The sequence below is a fragment of the Danio aesculapii genome, chromosome 3 (assembly GCF_903798145.1).
Source record: "Danio aesculapii chromosome 3, fDanAes4.1, whole genome shotgun sequence".
Classification (NCBI taxonomy): domain Eukaryota; kingdom Metazoa; phylum Chordata; class Actinopteri; order Cypriniformes; family Danionidae; genus Danio; species Danio aesculapii.
The window spans coordinates 24,952,208-24,979,686 of record NC_079437.1 but is presented as its reverse complement, the minus strand read 5'-3'; the positions used below and the strand labels follow the sequence as shown (position 1 = coordinate 24,979,686).

Here is a 27,479-nt window from a genome sequence, read left to right as displayed (position 1 = left end):
AAATGAGCTTGTGACACAAGATTCAATTGTTTCTTCTCTTGTAATGTGGCACAGTTCATGACAACCAATACCATGCCTGTGACGCCTCGAACAGAATGGTTTTCTCACCCTCCCCACCAAGATTATCTGGAAACATTTCAGTGCTGCTAATACATTGTAAAAGCCTGTCTTGCTTATTCAAATTACTTGATTAAACAAATTCTATTGAAACTCACAGGCAACGGTTGTTTTTGTCAACAGGATGAAAACAGTATAATATACAGTAGCCTTCTCTGAAACTGAATATTTCACTGTAATTTTATTTAGGCTGGATTATTATTTTATTTAACAAACCAGTTCATGCTTTGGTGCTAAAGCCTATAGTGGACTGGTTTTAAAGCACTTCACCTCAGATGCTATTTGTTATTTATCTAGTGGATAACTGACCAACAAAAAATACAATAAAATTAAGATACAAATTATACCAAACCTTTCTTTCAGAAATAAAAATATACAAATTACTTTTTAGTTTGAGCCAATCCACTACTCATCTGTGCAGGTGGATGATTTGTTCCTCTTCATGAAAATTAAGTATTTAGTTACTGCTTCACTGTAATTGTTGTATCCCAAACCTTTGTCATTTATTGAGACACTGCTCGCTGCAGAGCCATTTGAGCTCCAGCGAGGGGTAGCTTGAGCTCTCACTCCTCCTCCTGTAAGCTGTTTTAATGCGTACACCCACCCCTAACCCCAGCCCCCATTGACATAACTTGTAGAAGAAGTGGAAGGAAGGAGGAGCTGGAGGTCAAGCTCCCACTTGCTGGAGCTGAGCTCTGCCCAAGTGGCTCTGCAGTGAACACCACTTTTTTTTTAACATGTCATTATTTTGTCTTGAGCATCTGTTTTTCCTCAGTGCTGATGTGCTTTCATTTTCTCCATCTCACTCGCGGAAAAACACTTGTGACTGCTTTGGGAAATAACACTTGTTGTAGACCTCCCAGGATGATTGATTGTGAAGGAACGTGTAATCTGGCACATTTGTTAGCCGTGCCATTTGTCAAGACAAATCACATAATTTGACTTTTGTAACAGACAATAAAAATCGCGTGATCTGAACAGGGCTTAAGGATGATTAATCTTCGTTTTTGTGCGAACTATCCATTTTCATAAATGGCAAGCATCAAATAAACACCATAATGCTTCCAAAGTGTTAAATTATATCCAAGTGTCATACAAACACAGTACTGTCATAAAAGTAGTGTAAACATGTTTTGTGATTGTGCATACTGCAGGATGTTGAAATTGATTTAGATTAAGATCACAATCATGCACTTTAGATCAAGGTCAATCTTCAGACAGATAATATGCACATTCAAACAGTCTCAGGCTTAACAGCATATCTGTTCACAGTTCAACAGGAAGCCATGGCCTCTCGAGGTTACATGTATTTCAAGAGCTTAAAAGAGGAAACGAACACACATAAAACACACTCAAAAGCTACCGTGCGGAGTCAAATTTCAGTTTTTCTTCTGACTCAAGTGCTTGTGTCATAGAAAACAAGTCATAATGTTATTGTTCGGAGCCACAGAAGGTGTTGATTGGTAGCGTGAGAGTTTTATTCAGGTATTTATTCAGTGATTCTCCTCCTTCTCTCAAACTGTACTTGGACTTAGTACTCGCTTGTTGGCAGTATCCCGGATCCAAGCATGGAGAAACTTCAATACTGTGTGCAAAAGATGACATGTGATTTTACATGACGACTCTGGAGTGTTTATGTTTCATCTAACAGGTCATGTTGACTATTAGTAAAAGCTCAAGATATTAATGTTTTATATATAAAAGGACTTAATCTGATTGTTCACCTCTGGACTTTCTTGAATGTTTTTTGTGGGTCTTTATCCAGACATACTGTGAATGTCTGCTTCTCCAGAACTCTGATATTGACGCTAACAGCTCTGATTGAAGGCTGGACAGAACATATTATTTTTTATTTTCCTTAAAATGAATAAATACAACTTTAAAAAGTTACTAAATCAGTCTTTTAGATATTCTGTCAACACATCCACTTACTTTGCTTGGCCTCAAGGGATTCATATCTTGGAAACTTATATTGACACTATGTAGACCTGCAAAAACAAAGTGGCAATTATTCAAACAAGGAACTTCATTAATTATTTCTCTTCCTTAGCAAAAATATGCATCGGAAACTTGTTACTGGGGAAATTACATGATCAGTGATAAGACTCTTTAGCTATGAGCCAGTGAAATTAACAAAATTCTAACCAAAATATAAAAAACATTAACATTCACTGAAATTTCTATACATACGTAGGATAAATATTAAACATAATTTATTTCAGCTGCTAAAATAACCAATAAATAAATATATGAATAAATACAACATAAAATAAACACAAAACATACAATAATAATAACAACACTATTACTAACTCAATATAAAATGGAATGTATTAGTATCAATAAATATTAATACATACACCAAAAACATACAACACTGCCACAATATCCTGACTGCCATTATACAAACAACTGAAATATTGTCTTATTTTAAATAAACACGTGACATACTTTTGACTCTGCAGGAAGGCAAAACACTGATCATCACACCGCTTGTGGTCAAAGACATTCCCTTTTCCTGTTCTCTGTCACTTATTGAGGCCTGGGAGAAATGTAAACAACAATATTTATAGCATAGATGCTTATCAAAAGAAAATATTCATACACTAAAGTAATCATTTATGGGAGTCTTGCTCTGAACAGATCAGTGAATCCTTAATTGGAGATTCACTCAGAAAGGATCATTTGAATCAGTAAACTATTTACTGAAGACTCATATAGATCAAATCCTTTGATTTAGAGATTCATGAACTGGACACTTGCTCTGACTGAATGCTTTGAATCAGTGAATCCTTGCTAGAGACTCGCTCTGACCTGATCACTTAAATTGATGAGAAGTAAACAAGAAACTTGCTTTGACTAGATCATTTGACTTAGCGAGTCATTAATTGACGACTTTATTTCCCAAAAATATCATTAGACAGTTTTGTTCACAAGGTCCAACTTTTATGGTAATGGCTTTACTTTTAACCAGGGTTAATTGAATCAGTTAGTTGTTTTGTGGAGACTTGATTAGACTACATCATTTGAATAACGAACGAATCGCTCTGACCATATCATTTGAGTCAGAGAATCTTTAATACTACACTGTTTTCCATTCAGAAGAGCTCATCCCTGTGCAATAATCCATTCATAAGCCAGGTTTGTGAAACCTATCAAGGCAGGGTATGAAGTGTCTATCAGTTTTACCTTTTAAAATCCTTCATTTGTATGAGGAGGCTCACTTCGGTTTGGAACGACACTTCAATATAGAGCTTTTAAAGTACCCTTCAGAGGACGATATACTGTATATCTCATTTGGATCAAACTGTCACTCTGATCATTTGAATCAGTGAATAATCCACTTGTTAAGTGTGTCGTCATACGAAGCGGCTGTTGTCAAACTGTATGGGGAGGCTCAACAGATGTCAATAATAAACGTTTACAAAGTGACGTAATACTTTTAGAAATCATGATCACTATATATATATATATATATATATATATACACATATATATATCCTTGCCAAATATCAGATGGATAGAATGTGATTAAATTTTTATAAATTGTTAAAATATTGGTGTCTGTGATGCAGCAAGTCCAGAGACAGTTGTGTGTGCCATAATTTTATAATAAAATCACTTTAATGTGTGATATGTCTAAAAAGTGGTCATAAACGAATATTTCCTCAATTCAAATGAGCAGCGGCTTGGACCCGGAAACAGACGTCACCGATATATCACGACTTAACACCAGATTAACAGGGCCCAGTTTTTCAAAAAAGTAAATATGGATCAGATTGGTCTAGATTTTTAAATGAACATTGGGTTGGATCACTGTGATCCAAATACCAAATTTTAGGATTACCAAATCTTGTTTACCGAAGCCTTAAATGGAACCAACAGTGTAGCCTACGGGCTTAGCAAAGAACAACAGGTAGGCAAAACACCAGTGGACACAAACACCCCTCCCTCTCCCAAGTGGTGCTCACTGCAGAGCCACTTGGGCAGAGCTGAGCTCCAGCAAGGGGGAGCTTGAGCTCCAGCTCCTCCTTCCTTGCACTTCTTCTACGAGTGATGTCACTGGGGGTTGGGGTTAAGGGTGGGGTGGGTGTACGCATTAAAACAGCTTACAGGAGGAGGAGTGTGAGCTCAAGCTCCCCCTCGCTGGAGCTCAAATGGCTCTGCAGCGAGCAGTGTCCCATTATTTGTTTTAATGGTAAGAAACAGAAACACTGTAATCAACAAACATTTAACATGTTTTAGTTTGTTCTAATACAATACTGCTTTGATATTGTTTTGTTGTTGTTGTTTACCATATCTCATTAGATGTGACATGCTTCATATAGGCTTTAAATATGAAGGAATTTATATATCATCAGAAATTATTAAGTTTGTGATCATTCACTTAAAAAGTACTTTTTAAAACCTTTAAAAAAATGATTTAGTTAATTTAGCTCAAGGAAATCACAACTGAATCCAGTTCTGATGGGGTCAGGATAATCCTGTTTTTTTTTTAATCAAATAGATCCCAATCTGAGTTCAAAGCTTTAAATAACTCTAAGAGCAGGTTTTATCCAAATCAAATGTAAGACTGGATTACATGGTCTGATCTTAATACAAAATCCCTCAGTTATTTTTAAAAAACCCATTTCAAAGATTAAATCCAATCCGTGATCCAAAATACCACTGGATCACTTTTAAAACACTGGGCCCTAGAGACTCAATCTGACCAGATCATTTAAATCAGGGAATCACAAACTGGAGGCTCACTCTGAACGGATCATTTGAATCTGTGAATCATTAACTGGAGACTTGATTCACAAACAAACCATTCAATGTAATTCATGAACAGGTATATTGAATCAGCTCTAACAAATAAAAAGATCTATATTATACATGTTGGGAATTAAAAGTAAAATTTCCAATATTAAAAATATTCTGATGATGTACAAACATTTAAACATTTTACTTAAAGACAATAACTGCTCTAAATTAGGCCAATATTGTTTTGAAAACTCACCTTCCTGTAATTAACTGACACGACAGCACCCTGATATTCTTGAGGGTTATATTTTCTGTGACGCACTGAACCTGCAATGCAACATGATGACAAACATTTAGTAGAAGCAGATGAAACGACATCTAGACATATCATGTAGTAATAGTACAACACATAGGCACCTTTGATGGTGTCTTTAAATGTGGCTCTGTAGTGTTTGACCTCGGGGAAGTTCATCTTGAGCTGAGCTACAAACACTTCCTCCACTGAGGGTGAACTGATGCCAGAGAAGCAGATCTACACACGACAACACACACACACATTAGCAGAAAAACACACCACAGTGTCCGCAATCATGATCTGCTTCTGGTAACAACAAGACCATTTCTTATTTAAATAAGCATCCATTCATTCAGTAAACTCAGATAATCAAGAAAATTGATGCGTGACACAATCTAACCTTGACAGAGTAGATGGGAAGATGCAGCGGATGCTGGCTGACTCGTGTGTAGTATGAGATGATATCTAGCAGGAAGGTGTTGGGTTGTGAAGATTCACTCTGACTTGACTGCTACAATGACACCGATTAAGATGAAGGTTTAAAATAAACTGATGGAATCAAACTGATCTTGAATATAGAGAACATTTCAGAAGTTTCAACTCGGATTTGTAGATCATTTAAAAATGTTTTCCTTTCATTCTTATTAATCTTTTTTTCTATATTTGTTTTTGTTACTAACGTCGCTGTAAATGTCACTTGAAAAAGACATTGAATGCAATCATACTAAAACACGAAGGACTGGAGGTGGAAAAAAAGTCCTGCAATGACTGTTTTAAAGTTATTTATAAGTTAAATTATCTCATTGCTGAATCGATAAGAATATGGAATATAAAAGAGGAACTGGAACCAGATATGGTGATTCCTGTTTCTAATTCTGGGACTAGTGAGAAGTGTTAAACATTACCATTTCTGCCAGTTTCAGAATCATGGCCCCTAAGCCGTTGATGTTACTGTCATACCAGGGATCCACACTTCCCAAATATCCTGCTAGTGTCAGCATGTCTTCAGGAACACCCTCCTGGAAAACAGAGGTATTGGAGTGAGACACTGGGGTGCATCTTAAATGGAAGGCTCTAGAGTCTATGAATGGGCAATATTAAGTAAATTTTTGGACAATAGTAATAGTAATAGTCCAACGTGTTTTTCTGCCGGTATTTTTGGTGGCTGAGGCCTTTTTATGGTTAAATAAAGACACTAAAACTGCCAACAGGGGGTGGCTAGATTAATTTATTTAAACAATTAGTTTAAAAGGGCAAATAATTTAGAACTGAAAAAAGTTCTTTTATATGGAAATCTGATATATAATATAAATACACTGTAAAACCCAAAAAGTTAAGGTAAATCCATTTGAGGAAACAACAAACCATTTAAGTTTAATAACTGATCCTAATGAGTACTGTGAACTTAATCCATTTGAGTAAACAAAGCAATTTAACCACAGTAAAACTCAGTAAATGAAAAGAACTCAAACCAACTGAGTACTGTAAAACCCAATAAGTTAAGGCAACTCAACTCGTTTGAGGAAACCAATTGCAACAAACCATTTGAGTTAATAAAACTAATCCATATGAGTATTGTGAACTGACTCCATTTACAGTAAGTTGACGTAATGAAGTATTTAGTCAACTCATTACTTTTAACACATTATTTTTTAAGAGTTCTTTTCAAATGAGTAGAATTAACTTTCAGTAAATTTTGAGTTGACTGCTGGGTTTTACAGTGTGTGTGTGTATATATATATATATATATATATATATATATATATATATATATATATATATATATATATATATATATATATATATATATATATATATACACACAAAAAAATTACAGCTGACATATTTAAATATATTTAACATGTACAAAAAATGTTAATATTATACAAAATACAGTTTTTGCTTATATAACAGATTTTATATATGTAAAAATCCAATCGTGAACTTGTCAAGATGCCATATACATCATTTGCATATATTGGCATATATCAGTTTTCTATATGGGTTTTATGAAAGCATCACTGATTTATCAAAACAGATTAATTCAACAGAAACACTGCAGTGTTGCTGAGACGTACAAACTTGTTGTTTACTGACAAAACAGAAAAAAACTGACAACATTGTGTCTAAAATGTAAATCACCCAATATCAACTTGTTCGTTGAAGTGTTATTTGTAATGATATAAATGATCATTTGCGATTGCACTCACACACTGATATTAGAGGGGGTGGGGGTTTACTCTTACTACTGTGATATTACTTAACATTTTCCACAATTTGTTGTAGAAACTTTTATTGTAAAATGGATTAAATTCATAATTTTTCAATACCATAAAAAAGTCACAGAAGTTTGTTTAAAAATCTTTGCAAATAATAAATAATCATAAAATAGAATAAATAAATAAATAAACATTATTTGCCATGACACAGTCAATATTTTCCATATGCACTTATTTGCATGTTGTTTGCATTCATGACTTGAATTACAGCCTTACAGGGTCATTCTAATTACATTCTAACAGCCTTCATCACACAATCAGTGTTTTTAAAGTCATTGACAAGCAATTTTACAATATATTTGTAAGCTATAAATAATGCACACCCCTACTAGAGTCTTTCAGGACAAAGAGTGCAGCTTATCCATAGAACAGAATCCACAGCTAATTATCCCTTTTTTCTTTAAAACTGAAAAAACTGTTACCTGAACTAAAGGTGGCTGGTCAGTCACTGGAATGTAATACATCTCCATATTCACTCTCTTTGTTAGCAGCAGATGCCGTGCCTCCCTTTTCCTGAGCATGAACAAGATATAAATGTCCTTGTTTAGAAATGTTCAGAATTTGTTTAGCTTATTCTTCTTCAGAAGCATGAAAGTGACCAAATGTAACAGTAAATATTTCTACAGTATATTTAATAAAGGCTATTCACAGTATCCACAACAAAAACATTACGCACCATAAGTATTTTCAATATTGCTAATAATAAGAAATCATTTTAAGAATCAAATCAGTATTTTAAGAGGGATTTCTAAAGGATCATGTGACACTGAAGTATGCAAAAAGAGAAGCTAATTCATCAAAGGAATAAATACACTTTATAATGTATTCAATGTATTCAAATGTGACCCTGGACTACAAAATCAGCCTTATGTTGCATGAGCCCAAAATACGTTGTATGAATTTTTCATTTTATGACTTAAATCAAAGTAAAGATCATGTTTCATGAACATGTTTTTTAAATTAAAAAACTTAATGTTTATTTAGTAAAATGCATGGATAAGAACTTAATTTGGATTTTTTTAACCTGCAGATTTCCGATTTTCAAATATGTGAGCCTGGACACCAAAAAGCAGTCTTAAATTGCACATTTACTGTATATGTTGGAAATTACAAAAATTAACTTTGTGAATCAAAGTGATCAGATTCTGATAATCTGACCCTCCAATTCCAGATATTTAAATAATTGTATCTCCACAAAATACCTCCCTTACAAAAAATAACTGCAGTAAATTAAATTAAAACTGTAGTGCAACTGCAGTACTGCAGCATAGAAATATAACTGCAGTAAAAATAAGTAAAAATAGCAAAATTGCGATACAATGAAGTATAAACAATACAATAAAGTTCAACAGCAGTATAAGTTACAGTATACTGGAGCAAAACAAGTAAACTCCATTATTACAGCACTTGTGCTGCTGTAGTTTAATATGCCAATGGTGTGGTAAGAACTGTACTCCACTTGTGTTCCCAGGGGTTTGTTCTTCAACATATTCAAGAATATTTTAGTAGTTTTTTTCAGGAATGTTTTTTGGATTCAATAAATTTTTTTATTAGAATTTAAAGAGTTTATTTGCAAAAATGAAGAATTAAAATTGCAAAATTGTAGTACAATGAGGTATAAACACAGTTCAACTACAATGCAATAATGTTCAACAGCAGTAAAATCTGCAGTACAACTGAAGTAACATTAAATAAACTGAGCGGGGCAATATAGTGATTCGTTATATATATTGCACTTAGGTACATAAGTATTAAAAGTGCACTTTAGCTTTATTATGTATTGCAGTATAGTAGATGTATTTCTGTAGATAGTTATACTTCTGAAAAGTGCAATACAATATATTGTGGTAGTTCTTCAGCAATACTGAAACCGAAAAACTGAAGTACTAAAACCTCATTTGGAAACCATTGTCCATCGAGCAGGAAAGTAGCTGTACTGCAGTTGTATTGTAGAAGTACTTCAGTTGTGTTGCAATAGCGGTATGGCAGTTGTACTGTATTAGTACTTCAGTTGTATTGCAGTAGCAGTGCTGTATAATAGTAGTTGTAGTACTTCAGTACCATTGCAGTAGTTGTATTGCATTTTAGTAGTAGTATCACTTCAGTGCTATTGCAGTAGCTGCACTGTAGTAGTAATTCAGTTGAATTCCAGTAGTTGTACTGCATTTGTACTGTAGTAGTACTTCAGTTGTATTGCAGTAGATGTACTGCAGTACTGCAATTTACTTAATGCAGTTTTTTGTGTCCACTAAACCAAAGACTACTAAAACTGCAGTATTCTTTAAAAAAAACTGCAGTATTTTTTTGTAAGGGCAAGTATCATCCTATAACAACAAAGCATATGAACTCAGCTTCCAGTCATGCATAAATCTCTTTGTCTTTGTTGCTGTCCAGGGTCAAGATGAAAACATCAAACTATACTTAAAATAATGCATCTCACCGTATTGTGTAGAGAGTCTTAGCTAGCCGTCCCAACGTTCTGTCATCACCCATTATAACAATGCGAGCCGTCAGGTTTCTTTCCTCTTTAGTGAGGGTACATCCTCCATTCCCCTTAATGGCCTCCATCATGAGCGTCATTCTGTTGCCTGATTTGGGCCACCGCACACACGGCCTCCTGTAGAAAGACTGGGATCTGCTCTGGTCATCTGAACTGCTCTGAAGGTCCATCATCAGAGAAGAAAGCTCACTGATGGGCATGTCTCCCTCAATGCCACTGTCTGTGGACACGGTGGACATGACAGAGTTACGCTTCAGATCGTCCTCGTCCAGGTAAGCAGAGCTTCGGTCGGCAGGAACCATCAGGGCATAGTTAACCAGCTCATTCCCTGTTTCAAATAATAATGTATTTAAAGCACTGAGACCTTACGCAATAGCAGATCTGTTTAAAAGTGCCTCATTATGCTTTTTCAGATGTTTGTAGCTTGTGAAAGGTCTGCAAAGCTTTAAAGATACAACTGCATGATGTGATTCTGAACTGTCTGAACTGAAAAGAGTCGTCACACATTTACATTTTGTCAGTCTATGATGTTTATTGGATGCCAGCAAATAATGTCTACACTCTGACCTTCAAACAATGTAGTTGAAGCCTGATTTGTATTGTCAACATGTCAAAATGATACAGTTCTTTTAATATATTAGTTTAAACTTTATTGTTATTACACATGTACAAGTACAAGGCAACGAAATGCAGTTTAGGTCTAACCAGGCGTGCAATAGCGGGAAGTGCAGAATATAGGGATAATTTAGTAGTTCTAAGTGCAATTATCAAAAACTGTGGGTATTATTTGCAGATGGTTGTACTATGAACATAATATACAAGTTGTTTTAACTATAGTCAGAGATTTACAAATAGATGAACAACAAATAGTTTTTCGGCTATGAAAGGAGCACATCCTCTTTTATGAACTTCTAAAAGTTAAATCAATTTCTGATCAAATAAACCCCATACTGTTCGTATCACCAAGCATGTTTACATGCACACTAATATGCCGATTACTCACAAAAATCAGCTTTTTGAATGTTCAGTAATCGTCATGTTCAATAATTCATTAATAACCAAAAAGGAGTGTCACTACTGCTGGAAACATATGGCTCATTTATTATCCTAATATAACAAGACAATAATCAATAATAATACAGTCACTCATTTTTACTTCAGTTAAAGCAGGAAATTAAAAAAGGACATGTTTTGCCAATTTGCTTTTGTCAGTGTCATATATTATCGTTTCAAGTTTTTTGAATGTAGCTCTTCAAATTCTGCTGCATGAGTTGCGAACACATTGCTACGCTAATTATTCTCTTTATTTTCTATTTCCACCTGGGGATACTCATTCTGAGGCCCTCAGACTACACAGCGCCACTGGTTCGATCCAAGACCAGCGACGAGATGATCCCAAGGTTTCCTTATCCTGGACCTTATTTTGAGCAGCTGCTGTGGTGGTCATGGAGGAGTGGAGAGCATGAGACTGATTCCTGCGATGCTCCAGGGACAGACGAGTCTTCGCTGAGGTCCAGCTTCCAGCCTCCGGCGCCTTGACTGCAGATCTGCACAAGACATTTGGCCAGTGGACAAATGGTCGTGCCCAACTGAGCCTGGTTTCTCTCGAGGTTTTTGATTCTTCACTTTCGGCAATTGGTGAAGTTTTTTACTCGCCGCTGTCACCACTAGCTTGCATGGTTCGGGATCTGTAGAGCTGCGCATCGATGGATTTGCTCTTCAGTGTTTGGACTCTCAGTAGTGATTATTAAACCACACTGAACTGAGCTAAACTGAACTGAACTTAAACACTGAAACCTGAACTACACTATTTCAATTTACTGAATCTTCTATGTGAAGCTGCTTTGACACAAACTACATTGTAAAAGCGCTTTACAAATAAAGGTGAATTGAATTGAATTGAATTTTGATAATTATTTGCCTCAAGAAAGCATCTAAGATTGAGGTTTATTTTCTCCTCCCTTACTGCAAAACATCTGCTGGCTCGTATTGAGCCATAGAAATAAGCACACAGGGTTTTTCATAAATAAAACTTACTTTCATAATGAAACTTAAATGAATTTCAAAATTAAAACTCACATGTGAAAGGGTTAAGCAGTGCTTTAGAAATAATTACTAGAATAAAAGGTGTAGATTATTTAAACAAGGCAAATTAGTTGATTAGCCATTTCTAATGATGTACAAATGTTTTGCAGCCAGTATATTTTGTTCTCTCCGAGTATATAGTACAATTTTTTGAAGTTGTTTATTAAATGATTAATCATTTAATGTTTCTCTTGGGGCTGTGCATGCGCAGTCAGCTGTGAAAACGTAATGCATATTGTAAAATGCATACAAATAGCGGCAACTTTAGAAAGCGAAAGTAAAACCTGAAACCCGGATATTTTAGGAGATTCAGAAACTAAGTTCGGATGCATTTTGGCACAAAAGGGGCATTTCTGTGGGATCTGCAAAGCACATGAGATGCGAGTGTTGACATTTCTCGCGCTCACAGAACCAGCAGTAGAAAACGTGCAGAGTGAGACATTTTCCACTGGTTAATCAATCGCAGAATGTTTGGTTTTCTTGGAGTGTAAAAGGATGAAAATAATAGTATTTTTCGTGTGTCACCACCAAATATACTTGGGCGGCCGTTAATAAACCTGGGCGGCCCACCAAAGTAAAGTCTATGTGTGGGAAGCAATGGGTTAAGTATAACTGGGTTAAGAACATGCATGTAAACGACCCCTTACTATGTTTACAGTTGCTGAAGAAGAGCTGAAATACAGATAAAGTAATGAATGTTTGGTTTCCTATTAGCTGTAAGTGGCAAAGCAATCTAAACAAATTGAGCCATCTGGCAAACCAAAGCGGTGTAGAGTCTCAGAAAGGCAGAGTTAAGAGAGAACAATTTGTTTCAGACACTGTGAGGAATGAGCTGATGCTGCAGTGTATATTATGAGAAAAAGAAAGTGTTTTTGACCTTGTATGAATGTAAACCAATTGTAAAAAAACGCCAATATGAAATTTGAAAGCTCTGAAAAAGCATATTAGAGACACTTTAAGCATTTGTTGAAGGAAAAGTGGTTGAGCTCACATATCTCATCCTCTTTGGTCCACACGTGGAAGCTGACCTCAGGACCAGGCAGCTGAGTTTCCACTTGAAATGCGGGACATGATGGATCTTAACAGATCAGAAGTGTTAAAAGACTAGACATCAGCTTGGATTCAATATTGTCTTATTGGATTGTGATGAGGACATTTCTACCTTTGGCAGAGCTCAGGATGTCTTGGTAGATCTCTTGTAACCGTGTGTTGTACTGGTTATCATCTGAAGCTCCATCTTCTGCTCTCTGCTCTAAGAGGGAGACTAGATCCTGGAAGTACAGCTCTAAGTCATCACCTGAATGCTGAAATGAAAAAAAATTAGGGCTTAATGGACGTCTTAGACTATGAGGATCATAATTAGACTTCATGTAAGTCCTACTGCAGTGCTTCTCAACCATGTTCATGGAGGACCACCAATGCTGCATGTTTTGTATGTCTCATTTGTCTGTCACACCCATTACAGGTCTTTCGGTCTTCTAATGAGCTGATGATCTGAATCAGGTGTGTTAGGAGAGATGGAGACATGGAAATGTACAGAGCTGGTGGTCCTTTAGGAACATGGTTGAGAAAAACTGCCCTGTACAGATATAGAAAAATAGAATGACCATTTGGAAGGTTTCAGTTACTCTTTATTTATTAGGTGTGGCTTTGAGTAAAATGTTAATATTTGGGTCATTTTAAGGATTTGATAACATTTTCTTCAACTGTCAAATAAATAAAATCTTTTTATCATGAAATGACAATTGGTCAGAATAACAAATACTTTCATTTGGTGTCATTAGGTTCACCAATTATTGATTTCATACAACATTGGTTTTGCCTTAAAACAAATGATATTGTCTAAAACTGAATATAAACATGGCTGAAAACATGGCAGCACTTTATTTTATACAACTTTGGTATTTTAAAATTGGAGAATTTGACAAAAATATGAGTCATGTTGTGCATTCAGAGATGCTTTTCTGCAGACCTCGGTTGTAACCAGTGGTTATTTGAGTAACTGTTGCCTTTCTATCAGCTCCAACCGGTCTGGCCATTCTCCTCTGACTTCTGGCATCAACAAGGCATTTGCGCCCACAGAACTGCTGCACACTGGATATTTTCTCTTTTTGGGACCATTCTCTATAAGAGATGGTTGTGCGTGAAAATCCCAGTAGATCAGCAGTTTCTGAAATACTAAGACCAGCCCGTCTGGCACCAGCAACCATGTCACAATCAAAGTCACTTAAATCAACTTTTTTCCCCATTCTGATGCTCAGTTTAAACTGCAGCAGATCGTCTTGACCATGTCTACATGCCTAAATGCATTGAGTTCCTAATAAAGTGGCTGGTGATTGTATTTTGACCTTTTATTTTTGCACAAATGATTTTTACATATTAAAAATGCTTCACTTTTGTAATCACAATTTACAATCATTTTTGTACTATAATTTCATGGTGATGTCCTGTCTTTGAACCATACATAATATATATTCTCAATTTCGGTAGATCATGAATGCAGTGATGCTCTACAAATGACTTAAAGCAAGCACAAACCTCTAGAGCCTGTGTGAGCCTGTCAATCCTGCACTGTTTTCCTAACCCAGCCAGCATCGTGTGCAGTAAAGTTCTGCGTTTGTACATCAGTGGGTCCCCAGCAGGATCCCCGCACTCCACCTCAGCTTTGAGCGCGTTTACCAGAGACAGAGGAAACACAGCGGGATCTATGAACACAAACACCCTGATGAAAGAAACACAGCGAGAGGGTTGCACAAGATCAATACAAAGACGATAAAAAAGCAACTAATCACGCATAGTCAGTTACTGCTTGTTTAAAGGCCCAACATATGACTGAAAATAACAGGTATGCATACCACAAATGAAGCAAAATATCTGAGAATGCTGAGAAATGTATGATAAAGTCATAAATGAGTCACTACGGTTTCACTTACAGACCGATGTGGGCTGGTAATGCGGGTAGCATTTAAATACGTACTATAGCTATTCCCAGTCACTAATAAGAATCTACCTCAAACATCTATAAATAATAATATGAAATAATGAGGAACTGAAATAAGATCTAAATCAGACTATACATTTATTAATAGATTAAGAAAACTGGAAGGACAAAGTGAAAAAGAAACATCTGGTTTTACATTTATAGCATTTACAATATATTTTAAACATATCTTTGTTGATTTTTAGCAATATAACTCAAGTCTTAAGTGTCACATGACCTTTTAGAAATTATTCTAGGCTGATTTAGTGGTCAAGAAACATTTCTGAATATTATCAATGCTGACAAAGTCGTGTTGCTTAAGATTTTTGCATATTTTGAGAAGAAACACCCAAAAAAAGGTCAATCAGTGTGACAACAGCATGAAAGCAGCATATGTAGGACAATGATCATTTAATTAGATGTTAAAAGACTCATTTTAGGGACCACAATGAAGCATCAAAATAATTAATACACTGTCATTTAAAATCATTAAGTGGAATAGTGTAAAATGTGACAGAAATATTGTACTTACTTCTCATGGAGTGGATAAAGATCATTACATAGGTTGTGTTCAGCAATGACTCTCCGCTGATACAGTATTCCTGGAAATAAGAAATTGAAAGCATCACCTGAATAATGTGACATGATGGGACTTCCACAGAATGAAATGCACAAATGAAGAAACTAGTTTCAAAAAGGGCACGTTTGAGCCCATGCTGTTTCTTTCGAATGAAGTAAATGTCCAAAAATGATGCACCAATGTAAAAAACTTCTTTTAGAAGTAAATTTAATCAGGTATAATAAGCAGTGGTGTAAAGTAACAAATTAAAACTCAAACTACTGTAATTGAGTAGGTTTTCTCAGGAATTGTAATTTGCCAAGTAGTTTTAAAAACTTGTACTTTTACTCTCCCTTGAGTACATGTTTAGTGCTGTATTGGTACTTTTACTCCACTACTTTCCTTCAACCTGCAGTGACTACTTAATTTTTTCTTGCCTATGGGGATTGGCTAAAGTAGAACAAAAAGTCCTGTGATTCCTGTCCAATCAAATCACACATAGAAACTTAATTACATCATACTGAACAACCTCAAGACATGGGCGCTATATAAATGCAGCAAACCATCTGAATGGATTAAAAGTGTCCAAGAAGACGCCCAAAAGCATCACACGCAATGTCCCAGAGACTGTTTTAACTGGATGACTTATGTATGATGTCTGAAATGGCCTAATGGCCTTATGGACAATCACTTAATTCACTTAAGTATGTTTTCACACACATATACGCACAAATTGCATGTAAAGGCATTTCACAGTATAATACTGTTACTGTACTACTCATAACTCTTTTTAATATAAGATATACTTTTTACTGTTTTTATATTTACAACATTTTTATACTTTTTACTCATACTTTGAGTAATATTCACAGCAGATTTTTTTACTCTACTTGCACTACATTTTACTTGAGTAAGGCTTTACAATACTCTTTCCACCGCTGATAATAAATGTACATTACTGTAAATGTCACCAGAAAAAAAATCTGAAGATCCATCTGCATCAAGTTTGTTTTTTAGAAAACTGTTACTAAATATAAACATGTCTTTAATGTTTCTTAATTCTCATTAAAGGTCCCATGAAATTAAAATAAAAAAATGTAGATGTTAGTTTCAGTCTGTTAGTAATTTATAAGTTGATGTGCTTCAAAGCACTGACAAAATTTGCGTTTAGAAGATATAAAACCAATATAAACATGCAAAGCTTGCAGTTTGTCACTTCTGTCTAAATGGAATGTTAAACAAAACGCTATTGACTACTTTTTAAAAATTCTTCATTTTTCAGTTGAGATTACGTCAAACATCAAATAAAAATGCACAATTTAAAGCACTTCACGAGACCTTTAATGAGTCAAAAGAAAACAACATGTACTTGTAAACAAATTGACAAACGAATAAATTTAAATGAATAAAAACTACTTTAGAAACAAATTATAAAACCAAGTGTTTTGAAGGATAGTGGCAAAGCATAAAGATTTTAAATGACAGTTAAATTGTATGTTGGCGCTTCACTTGTAATATATAATCAATTGATTATTGTCCTAAATATGATGGCAACTATTTTTAGGTATACAGAATTAACGGTAACATTTTTCAATAAGCTTTATAAGTTAATGTTAGGTCATTTATTTACTAACATGAACAAACAGTGAGCAATGCATTTATTTCACTGTTTGTTAATGTTAGTTAATGGAAATAAAGTTGTTCATTGTTAGTTCATGTAAACTTTCAGTGCATTAACTAATGTCAACAAGCATGAAGTAGCATTTTACCAATGCAATAGGAAATCAAACGAGGGTTAATAACCGCTGTACAATATGTGTATTGTTCATTATAAGTTATTCTTAGCAAATACTGTACATTACCTAATGAAACCTTATTGTAAAGTGTGGCCGAAACAATTAAAGGTTTATTCACCACTAGTCCTTTCATCACACGACATACAAAACAATGACCACGAATGCTTTTATTTATTTTTTTCTGTGTTACCTGGTGCACTTTGCTCCATTTTCATCTGTCTTGCATAGTCAAGTGCGATTGCACTGTATGGTGCAGGTAACAGAACTAAACGTTTCAGGCATAAATATATTCTTCGATAGAGGTCTTCAGGAATAAATACAGACTGAAATAAAGCAGAGAACCTGATGAGAAACATGCATTGCACATGGCTGAAAAACAAACCAATGTTGATTTCCCCTTTAGATACAAGGTTACTATAACAACTGTGACGGGAACCTGCTTTACAGATGTGTTCCATATCAGTGATTGTACAACAATAGCAAAACAAAACAAAGAAAACATTCACAGACGGAAACAAACAAAGCTGGAAGTCAGACCTGCAGGACTGTGTAGACAAGTGTGTGAAGTAAAGGAATGATGCGAATCTTGGAATCGATTCTCTCCGCCTGGAGTAAAATCAGAGAAAACGAGAGAAAGATTCAACAGCTCATCATTCACAGCAAAAACAGCATGACCGTGACTCTTATTGTGAAATCTTTGCATGTTTGGAACAGCAGGATAAAAAATATTTGAGGATCAAACCTTTTCAAGCTCTTTTATCAGAACCCTGACCAGAGGGACACTGATAGATGGATTTCTGTCCACCCGGTTATGAAGAGTCCATCTCAACATGCCTATAGGAAAACAGATGAGACAGCTTTGAAATATATGCAATAATAAAACAAACAATTAACACAATTAAAATCAGAATTCAATCAATTCCATAAATCATTTGACTAAAGATGCATATTTTTTTGGTAATCTAGTGCAAATGAAAAATAATGTGGCTTAGTAATTGGTATGTTAATGATTTCTGACATTCCAAACAAATGAACACAAGTGGAAAAATGACTCTCTTTTCTACTATATTCTGCATTTCATCTTCTCCAGCATGCTTAAGTGCAAAATAGTTCAGAACATGCTTTATTGGGTATGAAAATATGACATCAATACCAGAAAACTGACTACCGCAAACTGTAGTAAATCAGATTTTATGAATCATTTAATCATTATGAATCATTTTATATGGTAATATATACAGTGCTCAGCATATATAAGTACACCCCTCACAAATCTCTTTAAAATTCATATTTTGAATAACATATACATTAGATTAGTCAGTACTGAAGCCAAATCTCGAGCTTATCTAACAAAATAACTTACAATAACAGTCCAAAAACTAGTACACCCAAATGTATGTTATAGAAAAATATTAAATACAAATAAAAAAAGAGGAAAAATCAAGAAAAGCAAAAAGAATTTAATAATAATAAAAAAAGTAGTTGAAATTTTGAGGGTTGTATTTTTTTGCAATATTTTGCTTGCTTACTTTACTTGCTTTAATTGTTTTATCTTTCAATTTCTAAATATGTTTGGTGACTAAAACATTATTTTAATAAATATCTGTTTAATTAATCTGTTTTGTTTAAATGCACCAAAATACACTGCCTATATTCACTGAGAAATGGATAAAAATATTCATTATCAAAATGGAGTAAAAATAAAAAAATGTGTTCTTCTTATGTATTTCTTTAAAGAACTTAAAATTACAGTATTGCTTGACTTGAAATCAAGTTTTTAAAATCAAAATATACTTAAAAGGACAGAAAAGTATTTTCACTATATTTATCTTGTAGTTGTGTTTACTACTGAATCAATAGCCTATTAAATATTTTTTCAGCTACAAGTTTACATTGAAAAACAAGTTAACACTCGATCCTTCAACTATAGCACTTGCTATTCTATTCTACATCTATCTTCTACTCTCTGTTTGTTAAAAAGGTAGCTGCACAATGCTAAATTAACCAAGACTTCTCAAACCACATTTTAGATTGTACGTATATATAACCTTAAGCGTGTTTATTTTAATAATCAACATCTTTGGTGGCCGGAGAGTGAGTAAATCCTTATGTTTTGGGTCAACCATATTTAGAAAAACTTTTATACTTGCAGTATAAAAACTACAAGACTAATATAATTATTAATCTCTTAAACGATAAACTGTGCTTTAAGTATTTAACAAGTTATATTTTATATTTCACATTTGTTTATAGAATAGTTACAGTACAAATGACCATTTGCATACTAAAATCTGCAGCTGTGACACTTAAATTGTAATTAAAAATGTGCATTTATGAACTAAAAAGTGGGTCAGTTTAGTCCCAGGTACTATTGAAATTGTATACTTACAGGTATACCACTAGTACAAAAATAACATCACACTTTTGTACATAAAATATACTTATAAATGTGCATTAAGTATACTTAAAGAAATGAACTTTAAATGATTGCTTTTCATCTATTTTTTCATTACTTATTACAGTACACTCAAGGCGAGGCAGTGGCACAGTAGGTAGTGCTGTCGCCTCACAGCAAGAAGGTCGCTTGTTCGAGCTTGGGCTGGGTCAGTTGGTGTTTCTGTGTGGAGTTTGCATGTTCTCCCTGCATTCGCGTGGGTTTCCTCCGGGTGCTCCGGTTTCCCCCACAGTCCAAAGACATGCGGTACAGGTGAATTGGGTAGGCTAAATTGTCCGTAGTGTATGTGTGTGTGAATAAGTGTGTATGTGTTTCCCAGTGATGGGTTGCAGCTGGAAGGGCATCCGCTGCATAAAACAAATGCTGGATAAGTTGGCGGTTCATTCCGCTGTGGCAACCACAGATTAATAAAGGGACTAAGCCGAAAAGAAAATGAATGAACAGTACACACTCTCTCTCTCTCTCTCTCTCTCTCTCTCTCTCTCTCTCTCTCTCTCTCTCTCTCTCTCTCTCTCTCTCTCTCTCTCTCTATATATATATATATATATATATATATACAGTTGAAGTCAGAATTATTAGCCCCCCTTTTATATTTTTTCTTTTTTAAATATTTCTCAAACGATGTTTAACAGAGCAAGGAAATTTTCACAGTATGTCTGATAATATTTTATCTTCTGGAGAAAGTTATATTTGTTTTATTTCAGCTAGAATAAAAGCAGTTTTTAATTTTTTATGAACCATTTTAAGGTCAAAATTATTAGCCCCTTTAAGCTATATATATTTTTCAAAGTCTACAGAACAAAACAAATCAAATCGTTTTAAAATAACTTGCCTAATTACCCTAACCTGCCTAGTTAACATAATTAGCCTAGTAAAGCCTTTAAATGTCACTTTAAGCTGTAAAGAAGTGTCTTAAAAATATGTAGTAAAACATTATTTATTGTCATCATGGAAAAGATAAAATAAATCAGTTATTAGAAATAAGTTATTAAAAATATTTTAGAAATGTGTTGAAAAACATCCGCTCTCCGTTAAACAGAAAATGGGGGAAAAAATGCACAAAGGGGCTAATAATTCAGGGGGGCTAATAATTCTGACTTCAACCACAGTATATGTAGGTGTGATTAGCATAAGCTGTCATATGATGTAGATCTGCAATAACAATAAAATAAAATAATAATGCTGCAAAGGCAACTACAAAAGTGGACGGTTTTGGAGAAATAAAATCTTCATTTTAGGTACCATTAACCATCTCATTGAACATAATGAAAAACATGATATCTACGGTCTATATACACATTTAATATATAAGTATATATTTGTAATACATTTTAGTTTAGTTTGAAGAAAGCAAGCACCTTTATTGGAGGCGCATCCCGCTTGGGGTTTACAGTCCAGTTCTCTGAGGATGGAGTAGATATTGTGGTAGAGACTAGAAACCACAACTGGTGACACACCACCGACTGCAAAACAGTTCACACAACACATTCAGTTCATGAACAAGTGTGTTCAATAGCTGATTTAGCTGATTTTAGAGGAAGAAATAAATACAAGAAGCACGCTACTGATCAAAAATCATCCTATGCTCACCAAGGCTGCGTTTATTTAATCAAAAATACACTCAAATCTGCAATCATATGAAATAATGTTGTAATGTAAATGACTGCTTTGTATTGAAATATATAAAAATATAAAATAAAAAAAGCTGACTTTACAGGATCATTACTTCAATCTTTTCAAATCATTTTAATACTACAAATGTCTGTATAATCAAACTGGCTGTTCAATCATCAATGTTGAAATCAGCTTAACATAATGCCAATAAACTTTATATATGCACTTTTTCAAGATTCTTTTTCGTATTTTAAATAAAATAATGCAACTTCCCCTTTTGACAAAATTAATTTATCCTGTCATTATTAATTAAATATAATATACATATAAAAATATTAAATATTATGACCGTATATTAATAATATTATGATTTTATTATCATTTTAAAATCAAAATCAAAGCCTCTGAAAGAAATATTTCCATAAACTGACCCCATTGAACTGACATAACCGATAAAATGCAACTCAAAAAGTGTGACGCAACAAGTGTGAAGAAAGAATGCTTTTAGTACATGTTTCTTCCATGGTGGGGTTCACAGCTCAGATAAAATCCACATGACATTGATGAGTCAGTTAGAAAGCTCCTTCATGTCTGCAAGCACACAAAAGAGAACATGCACTTGTGTAAGTGTGTACACACATTCAAGGTCTACTGTGAAAAGGCATCTTTTGCAATGCAAAAAAAAAAAAGGCAAAAAAAAAAAAAAGCAATTATATATCTGACATTAGATCAAACTTGATCATATTATCTCTTTAGCAAGATATACCTTTTCTGCCATCACCTACATTGAGATTTCCTGCAGTTAAGATCAATTTCGATTTAGAAAGCACAACACGGATGAAGAAAAGACCCCCACAGTTCTCGGCACAGGAAGCAGAACTCAAAAGGGTGAAAACCTCTGGGGTTTTATGTTGCACGAGAGAAATGTTGTTATTTCTCATAAATGATGTGCTACATTGAGTTGTATATTCTTATTTATACAACTAAAACACACACCTTCTCAACCATTATTGTGTTGCATGTCACAGATTGCAGGGACAAAACAATGAGAAATTTAATTCTCAGAAATACAAGTCATAAAATACGAAAACTAGCAAAATAAATACGGAGCTTCTAAATGAGAGAAGAAAAATCATCTAATTTCTTTTGTTATTTATGTCAAAGCCTTTATAGTAATTAGTAAATTGTTATTTAATGACATGACTAATACTTTTTTGGTTTGTTTCCAACTTTGTTCCTAACTTTTAAATTAAACTTTTAAATGCGAAATTTATACTAAAGTACTACAGTAATATAAATATCTAGTAAAATATTATGTACCATCATCACGGCAAAGATAAAATAAATCAGTTATTTATAAATTAGCTATTAAAACAATTATTTAGAAATGTGTTGAAAAAAAATCTTCTTTCCGTTAAACAGAAAATGAGGAAAAAATATATAGAGGGGCTAATAATTCAGGAGGACTAATAATAATTCTGACTTCAACTGTACATATATATATATATCTGCTATCCTCTGGCTCTTATGTTTATGTTCAGTTTTTTCATGTTATTATCGATGAAAATAGCCTATTCTTTGCCATAACAATGAAATTACTGAATCAAGACATAGCAGCCTGAGAAAAATGCTAATTTCAGTAATTTTAGAAGAAATTTCAGATGGCACTTAGAGGTTTTAGAGTTGGAACTCTTCATATGTGTGTATATATATATATATATATATATATATATATATATATATATATATATATATATATATATATATATATATATATATATATATACATATATATATATGTATATATATGCTAATAACTTTGACTTTAACTATATACTGTATATATACACTATGTACTATAACTATAACTATATATATATATATATAGTTATAGTTATAGTACATAGTGTATATATACAGTATATAGTTGAAGACAAAGTTATTATCAACCGTGTATATTTTTTTATTTTAATATTTCCCAAATGATCTTTAACAGAGCAAGAAATTTTTCAAAGAATTTCCTACGACATTTTTAGTTTTATTTCGGCTACAACAGCACAATATAATACAATAATACAATACAAAATTCAAATCATAAAATACAGCTAATCATAAAGTCTCGAAAACTAGCAAACTAAACACGCAGCTTCTAAAAGAGAGAAGAAAAATCTTCCAATTTCTTTTGTTATTTACTGTATGTCAAACACTTTACAGTAATTAGTAAATTGTTATTTAATGACATGGCTAATACATTTTTGATTTCTTCCCAAATTTTAATTGGTAAAGCATATAAAGCACTACAGCAATATACTACCATATATTAAGGGATAGTTAAGGATAGTTCACCCAAAAATGAAAATTCTGCCATCTTTTACTTGCTCTCCGCTCAGATTTTGCACAGTGCTTAGGTCCCCGCAAGTTACAGAAGGCCTCGTAGGGCCACATAGAGCGTAGGATTGTCTCTGATTCTGCTTGTTCTAAACATGTCTGAGTTTCTTTCTGCTATTGAACATAAAAGAAAATATTTTGAAGAATATTGGAAACCAGTAGCTATTGACCACCATAATATATTGGAAGTTATTGGCTACTGGTTTCTAACATTCTTCAAAACATCTTTTTTTGTGTTCAACAAAAGAAAGACACTCAAACGTGTTTAGAAATCCGGTTGACTGTTGAGAAAATGAAGATTACTGGGTGAATTATCTAAATAAATATAAAGTACACTATAAAGCAATATATATATATAAATATAATGTATGTACTGTATGTATATGTATATATGTCAAAGAGTAAAGACAAATGTTTTATGTTGCTTTATGTTGTTTTATGTAACATATTTTAATAAGTTAAGCAGGTTTCAGTAAAATTTTTTTAAGTTATACAAAATTGAACTTAATATTTTAGTTCGTTTGGTTAAGGTAAGTTGGGACGACTAGGGCAACAAGAATTTCTTTACAGTGTTTGCAGTTGTAGGTGAATTCAACTCTCAAATAATGAGAAGTTCAGACCATGAAAGTTAACTGACATAAACAAACAGCTTTGATCATAATTTTATATACGTCTTCCCTGTGGATTACTAAAACTAACAAAATGTTATGTTAGTAAATCACACTTTTGTTGTTTAATTCCTTATTCTAAACATCCATTTTTAGTAAGAATGCTCTTGTCCTACTGAAAATAGTATATATTAATAATTTATTCTTTGATTACACATACAAAAATAATGTTGAAATACATGCTAGTAAAAGCACATCCCACAAGCTTACCTTCTACGCATAAAACTCCTGCTCACACGAGAAACACTGAAACTTCAATAATTCTGTTCCTCTAGTGATGACAGAAGATATTTGACTAATCCTGACCGTCAGAAGGCTCTTTTCCTCAAACTGTCTGTGGAACCGCCTGCCTTTGGTGAAAGGAAAAAAACAGACACTTTACTGCAGCCACATTCACACATGCTGTCAGTCTCTTTTTTGAACACTGACAGACTGAAAACGAGACCCAATCGTTTCCTGCTGTACAAATGTGTGGCTAAATGAAGCAAGCAGATATTTTTAGGCTGTCTCTTTTTTTCATCTTTCAAAAGCGTGGACAGCAGAAAAACCCACATCACTCTGAAACCCACACTCCACACAGACTACTATAGGTGATCTCTCACTAAGCTGTGTGTTTTATCTCTTTTACTATGCAAATAAAAGCAGACATCACACCTTTGCAAAGCTCAAAACCCAAGCTCCACCAAGGTTTTACACTGCCTTTGAAATGATGAAAAGGAAACAGTAAGTAACATACTGATCCTTTTGTGTATAAGACCATACCAGTACTGAATGACCACTAATACGTTTTTAGTGACTGATAGGTTTCTGAAAAATAGTAGTAATAAATCCTGGAAATCATGAATAAACAAATTAATTAAATTATTTTGTTTTATTGATTAGATTATTACACTGAGACACATTCATACATTGTTCTGACATTCTTTAAATAAGGATGTGTTCAACTTCTGGTTTCATATTACTGGCCAATTAAAACTTACAGAAACAGAACTGAGAACAATAGCGGGTAAAATAATTATCAATGCAGGGCTTTCAAACACACACACACACACACACACACACGCACACACACGCACACACACTCGCACACTCGCACGCACGCACGCACGCACGCACGCACGCACGCACACACACACACACACACACACACACACAACTCTATGATATGGTTTGTCTTTCAACAGGTTTGCTTTTCCACCGAACCTCCCTTTGTAGCCAAATCCAGCGAGATGTTGCTTCTGCCTCTTCAGTGACCTTTCCTACCAGCCGTTTCTTGGTCATTCCTTCAATTCCCAGCACTCCGAGGGCTCTCCAGAGTGACTGCCTCGCAAACCCCCAACAACCCACCTCTACTGGTAAATTCCAGGCCTTCTATCTATTCTCCTGGCTCTCATGTATAAGACTTTGATATTTCTTGAGCTTGCATTCATGGGCTCCTCCAATCTTTCTTCCCAGGGTATTGTAAATTCTATAAGCACCACCTGTTCGGTGCCTCTAGACCAGAGGACAATATCTGGTCTGAGGCTAGTGTGTGCTTTTCCTCTGGGTATTTAAGCTGCTTTTTAAGGTCTGCCCGCATTTCCCAATCCTTTGGTGAGGTCAGAACCCCTCCTCTCCTTCATCCTGCTGCAGTCCTCTCTCCTGACCTAATAAACTGAATAAAGCAATGCCCATCAGAATGTTGTTTCACCTTCTTCCTTGCCTGCTCCAATCCATCCTCCAACTGAGAGAGGATTTTATCATGCTGCCACTGGAATTTCCCGTCTGCCAAACTTGACTGGCATGCTGATAGGACACGGTCAAGATTTGCCTGCTTTCCACACAGTGAGCAGCTTGGCCTCTCTACCATCCCCCAGATTTGAAGGTTTGACGGAGTCGGCAGAATATCATAGACCGAACACAGCAGGAACTTTATTCGTTGTCCTTCCATGCTCCAAATGTCTTGCCATGACAGGGTCCTTTCTCTTACGCCCTCCCATCTTGTCCAGCTGCCCTGCTTTTCCATGCCAACAGCTTTAACTCGCTAAGTTTCCTCCTCTGCTTTGTTCCAGCTCGTGCTAGTGAAGCAGCCCAGTCCAAGCCTTCCCTTCGCTACTTTCCCAACAATTTCAACATGCTGCAGTCGTTCCTCAGCTCCCCATAGTGCTTTATTAGCTGACCATTTGTGGCCTGCTCTAACCGCAATGTCTGCCTGGCAGCTGTAGCTTGCAGTCTGTGCTATGTAGACAAATGGAGCAGAAGCTTCTTGGCACACCCAACCACCGTCGTAGATAAGTGTTCATCTTCCTTTCCAGTCCTTCCACTGTAGAGACAGGCACCTCATAAACAAGTAGAGGCCAGAGCAGTCTAGGAAGTACTCCATGCTGGTACCCCCAGGCCTTATATTTGCCAGGTAGGCCACTCTTCTCTAAAGATGTCATCCAGGTATCTACTTGGACAATCATTTACCTCAAGCTTTCCTTATCATTAAGGTCTGACCTATACAAATCGCTCTGGGACATGGTAGGTTGTTAAATCAAGCCACAAAACTGCCAGATCACCACATTTCTTTTTCGCATCTTCAATGATCTTGGTGATTACTCTGGTAATATTGTATCCAACTATCCATTGTCCATCATGAAAGATGTTAATCTCTTTGCCAGAATCCCAAGAAAAATCTTTCCTTCGACGTTTAAGAAGTGAAATAGTTAGAAATTACTTGATTCCTGCGGAATTTCCTTCCTTAGGGATGAAACATCCCTCAGCCACCAGCGAACTATCAGCTAGAAAATCCTTCTTCCATGCCACTCTCATTAGCTTCCACATTTGTCTCCTCAGCCTTTCACAACATTTATACACCTTGTGTGGAATGTCATTCGGCCCTGGAGCTGATTTTGCTCTAGCCTTCCTTGGTTCCTCTTGCCAGCTTAGTTTCTCAGATCTAAAAGGGATACTTGGTGCTGTTGGTTTTATAAGTTTCTCCATCTCCTCCAACCCTTTCTCCATTCTAGGATCACT

The 27,479-nt window shown here is 34.8% G+C and overlaps 1 protein-coding gene across 1 annotated transcript; it reads right to left on the bottom strand.

Annotated features, from left to right (window-relative positions):
- Positions 1-739: 739 nt before the first annotated feature.
- On the bottom strand, positions 740-24,851 carry pik3r6b (phosphoinositide-3-kinase, regulatory subunit 6b). The gene is made up of 20 exons (XM_056450977.1): positions 24,693-24,851; positions 21,938-22,017; positions 21,171-21,275; positions 18,100-18,191; positions 17,895-17,963; positions 17,548-17,680; positions 15,535-15,604; positions 14,561-14,744; positions 13,185-13,326; positions 13,014-13,100; positions 9,878-10,265; positions 7,860-7,950; positions 6,064-6,177; positions 5,559-5,669; positions 5,281-5,395; positions 5,120-5,190; positions 2,569-2,659; positions 2,050-2,105; positions 1,842-1,945; positions 740-1,702 (listed from the first exon to the last, which is right to left on the bottom strand). Exons 2-20 carry the CDS (start codon positions 21,948-21,950, stop codon positions 1,549-1,551), a joined length of 2,190 nt encoding a protein of 729 aa, XP_056306952.1. The 5' UTR covers positions 21,951-22,017; positions 24,693-24,851; the 3' UTR covers positions 740-1,548.
- Between the last annotated feature and the right edge of the window lie 2,628 nt (positions 24,852-27,479).

Excerpts from the sequence above, each read along its gene's own strand:
- pik3r6b (XM_056450977.1), bottom strand. Across the intron at positions 15,605-17,547 it reads AATGGAGCAAAGTGCACCAG|GAATACTGTATCAGCGGAGA; the intron begins GTAACACAGAAA and ends TCTTATTTCCAG. Across the intron at positions 5,396-5,558 it reads TTCCCATCTACTCTGTCAAG|ATCTGCTTCTCTGGCATCAG; the intron begins GTTAGATTGTGT and ends TGTCGTGTGTAG.